General features: G+C 40.8%; 1 protein-coding gene across 1 annotated transcript in view; it reads right to left on the bottom strand.

Annotated features, from left to right (window-relative positions):
• Positions 1–1297, bottom strand: part of LOC106881286 (uncharacterized) — a 5250-nt gene extending 3953 nt beyond the window's left edge. The window contains exon 1 of the mRNA XM_014931618.2: positions 993–1297. Within this exon, the coding sequence (XP_014787104.1) occupies positions 993–1150 (158 nt within the window). The 5' untranslated portion in view covers positions 1151–1297. The remainder of the gene's footprint in view (positions 1–992) is intronic.
• Between the last annotated feature and the right edge of the window lie 3125 nt (positions 1298–4422).

The following is a 4422-nucleotide window of genomic DNA, read 5'->3' as shown; positions in this document are numbered from 1 at the left end:
TATATATATATATATATATATATATATATATATCCATGAGAGTTTGGGGTTGAGAATCCAACCCACTGAGGGATAATAGGCAGAAACAGGTGTAAGATTTTTGTCCCTTCTTTGGTCGCTAGATGTCCTTTTAAATTTGAAATCTCAATTGTTGATATGACATGGTATGTCATAGGTGTCTGTATATTGTCTTTATTGTCCTTTCAACCGAGTACAGAGTACCTCATATCCCCCCCATTCTCTTATTGCTATATATATATATACACATACACACACACATATATATATATACATATACACACTCATATATATATATTAAGGGTACCTCATAACGATATAGAGCGGTTATTGAAATAAAGCGGGTATATATATATATATGTGTGTGTGTGTGTGTGTGTGTGTGTGTGTGTGTGTGTGTGTGTATGTATATATATATATATATATATATATAGATTCAATTTTGTAAATCATTTCAATGCTACTGTCATCAACTCCTCTGGGTATATATATGTATATATATATATATTTATATATGTAATGTATGTATATAGTCCTGTGTGTGAGTTCTTCGAACATGTGACCTTAAACAAGTGAAAGTACAAAAGGTGTGTGTGTGTGTGTGTGTGTACGTCCATACACATATATATATATGTATGTATATATTGTGCGTGTCTGCATATGTGTGTGTATATGCGTATGCATTGTTTGTATATGTGTATGCATGCAGGTATGTCTGTCTCTATTTGTATATATCTGTGTGTGTGTGTCTGTCTGTGTGTGTGCCACAGAAATGTGACCTTAAAACAAGCCTAAGTACATCACAGACACATACAAGAATTAGAAGACAGAAAAACAGAGAAGACGAAGGAAGAATACAGAGAGGGGGGGAGATAGATAGACACATAGAGAGAGAGAGAGAGAAAGGGGGGGTTGTACAGAGAGAGGAGGGAAGCAGGAAGATCAGAAGAGGTTGAATTAAATATGAAAGGCACCTTTTAAATCTGGCGTGTTCCATAATGTTGAGGGCGAAGACACTGTAGCTGATGGCACCAAAAGTCGGTACGTAGACGGCAATAGCATCTTCACGACTGCTGGGAAGTTTCTTCAGTATATCTCCGCTGATTTCCCGAAGACGATGCATCACAGCCATGGTTGGAAGTCTCTGATATGGGAAAAAGTGTTGCTGTAACGAAATGTGGAGTGTTTGGGAACGAGAGGAAGAGAGAGAGAGATGGAGGTAGACAGACTAGGAGATAGTGAGTGAGGAAGAGGGGGAGAGATGGAGGTAGACAGACTAGGAGATAGTGAGTGAGGAAGAGGGGGAGAGATGGAGGTAGACAGACTAGGAGATAGTGAGTGAGTGAGGGAGGGAGAGAGAAATAGTATGAGAGTAAGAGGGGGAGAGATGGAGGTAGAACTAGTATGAGAGTAAGAGGGGGAGAGATGGAGGTAGACAGACTAGGAGATAGTGACTGAGTGAGTGAGGAAGAAATAGTATGAGAGTAAGAGGGGGAGAGATGGATGTAGACAGACTAGGAGATAGTGAGTGAGTGAGGGAGGAAGAAATAGTATGAGAGTAAGAGGGGGAGAGATGGAGGTAGGTAGACAGACTAGGAGATAGTGAGTGAGTGAGTGAAGAAGAAATAGTATGAGTAAGAGGGGGAGAGATGGAGGTAGACAGACTAGGAGATAGTGAGTGAGTGAGTAAGAAATAGTATGAGAGTAAAAAAGATTGAGAAAGTACAGGAGTGACGGTGAGAGACGGACAGACGGATACGGGGAAATAGTATGAGAGAGTAAAGGAGTGACGAAGTAGGAGTGAGAGAGAGGAAGAGAAACAGATAGATAGGTAGATAGTGAGTGAGTAGGAGATAGTATGAAAGTGTAAAAGCGTGACGGAGTAGGAGAGAGAGAGAGAAAGAGGGAGATATGGTGAGAGAGTGAAAGTGTAAGTAGAAGATAGTGTAAGAGAGTAAAAGAATGAACGAGAAAAGCGCGAGCGATGGCGTATGTGATAGTGAGAGTAAGAGAGCTGTAGTGAGTGAAAGAGTAAGAGATAGTAGGGGGAAGGTTGAGAGAGTAAAATTGTGATGGAATAGAAGACAGTGAGTGAGTGAAAGAATACGAGAGCAGAAGATAGTAAAAGAGTAAGAGATAGTGACGGAGTAAAAGATGTAGACAGAGTAGGAGAACGATAGGGAGAAAGAGAGAGGAAGAGTGTGAGTTATAGGAAGGGAGATAGGTAAAGATTATGAGAGAGGAGCGTTGTGAATGTTAGGGAGAGAGAGTGTGTTAGATAGAGTGAAAGAGCGAATGAGAGGGTGACAGAACGATACGTTGTGTTAGTGAGAGAGGAAGTATTAGTGGCGGGAAGAGAAAGTAAGAGGGGTGAAAGAACGATATGTAGTGATAGTGAGAGAGGAAGTATTAGAGGCAGTGACAGAATGAAAGAACATGACGGAGGAATAGACAGAGGTTGATAGATAGATAGAGAAAAACTGAGAGAGAGAGACCTTATCGGCTTCCAGAAATCCGGCATTTCCGGAATTCAGAGACCCTGTTGCCGAAGTTGGTTAATTTGCTTACGGCGTATTAAAAATAGTTTTGTTCTTTACTTTTTAATATGGATTAATAAGGATTAAACATACTCTGCTTTAGAAATGCATTCATTTGCACCTGTATCTATTAAATAAAGCCATGTTCTTTACTTGTTCTCGATCACGCGGTTCTGGGTTCAGTCCTACTGCGTAGCACCTTGGACAGGTGTCTTCTGCCGTATAGGCCAGACCAAAGATTTGTGGATTGATTTGGTAGACGGAAACTGGGATGGTTATGTGATAGGAACTTTGGTACCGATCTACATATGGTCCCACAACCTGTCCCTCTGTCTGGCACTTTGGTCTAGTCATCTACTGCAGCTTCGGGCCGACCAAAGCCTTGTAGGTGGATTTGGTTGACGGAAACTCTGTGCGTGTGTGTATAAGAATGGATGACCACTAAGTGGACATCCAATATGCTAGAAAGAGCTCATCAACGACCCAATCACAAAGCAAAAATTATGTTCTCCAGAAAAAAAAAACATTATGTTTCTTTGTGGTTGGGTCGTTTATGACCTCTTTCTAGCATATTGGATGTCCACCTAGTGGTCATCCCTTCTTATACCCATGTAATACAATTTTTCTGAATTTTCAGATTTTTTTATATGCTAGGCCACTTGGTTTTAAATTGAATTTATATTCAATTCTATCACCCCCCCTCTCTCTCTATCTATCTATCTATGGGATTGAACCCGGAACCATGTGGGTTGGGAAGCAAGCTTCTTACCACATATTGGCGAAATATTTGAAATATTTTAAGAGACAGAGAAAGAGTATAAGTGTGAGAGAGTGGTAAGGGATGTGAAAGGGAAATAGAGAGATACAGAGAGTGAGACAAAGAGGGAGGGAGAGAGAAAACATAAGAGCTTCTGTGTGGTATTTTGAACTGCTAGAAATAGCAGCCAAATCCCTCTCAAACATCCAAAACAGGACACATTGGACAATGGGTTGGCCTGATGTTATAGAAGACCCCCACTTCGGTGTTCTAAAGTGAGACTGAACTCAAGACCACATGGCTGAGAAGCAATCATCTGAAACCGAACAACCACGCCTGCAATTATTGGTAAAATATTTCAGAGAGATTAAGAGTGGGAGGGACAGAGTATAAGTGTAAGGGAGTAGCAAGGAAAGTGAAGGGAAAGCAAGAGAGGGGGGGGGAATGGGTGTGACAGTTGAAAGAAACAGCGGCAAAAGAGAGAAAGAATGAGAGTGGTCACTTCAACTGCTAGAAACAGTAGCCAAATCGTTCATGAACATTCAAGACAGTAGGGCTCATCGGGTGATGTTAAGTGGACTTAGATAAATAAACAAGAGAGAATTACATTGGTAATTGTATCAGTTGGGCTTGCTTTGAAACCACATGGTCTTGGGTTCAGTCCCACTGCATGGCACCTTGGACAATTTAAAAAAATTTTTTTACTATAGTTCCAATGAATCTGGAATTTGGTAGATAGAAACTGTGTGGAAGCCTTTCCTCATCATCATTATCATCATCATCAACATTCAATTTCTGTGTCTGCTTTCCATGTTGGCATGGGTAGGACAGTTTAACAGGGAACAGGGAACTGATGAACTATCAGGCTGTATTGAACTCCAATGTCATTGAATATACATATATCACTATAGGCGTAGGAGTGGGTGTGTGGTAAGTAGCTTGCTTACCAACCACATGGTCCCGGGTTCAGTCTCACTGCGTGGCACCTTGGGCAAGTGTCTTCTACTATAGCCTTGGGCCGACCAAAGCCTTGTGAATGGATTTGGTAGACGGAAGCTGAAAGAAGCCCGTCGTACATATATATATATATATATATATATATATATATAT

The sequence above is a fragment of the Octopus bimaculoides genome, chromosome 29 (genome assembly GCF_001194135.2).
Source record: "Octopus bimaculoides isolate UCB-OBI-ISO-001 chromosome 29, ASM119413v2, whole genome shotgun sequence".
In the NCBI taxonomy this organism is placed as follows: Eukaryota; Metazoa; Mollusca; class Cephalopoda; order Octopoda; family Octopodidae; genus Octopus; species Octopus bimaculoides.
The sequence above is the reverse complement of the archived record's forward strand: the minus strand, read 5'-3'. Positions and strand labels throughout refer to the sequence as shown.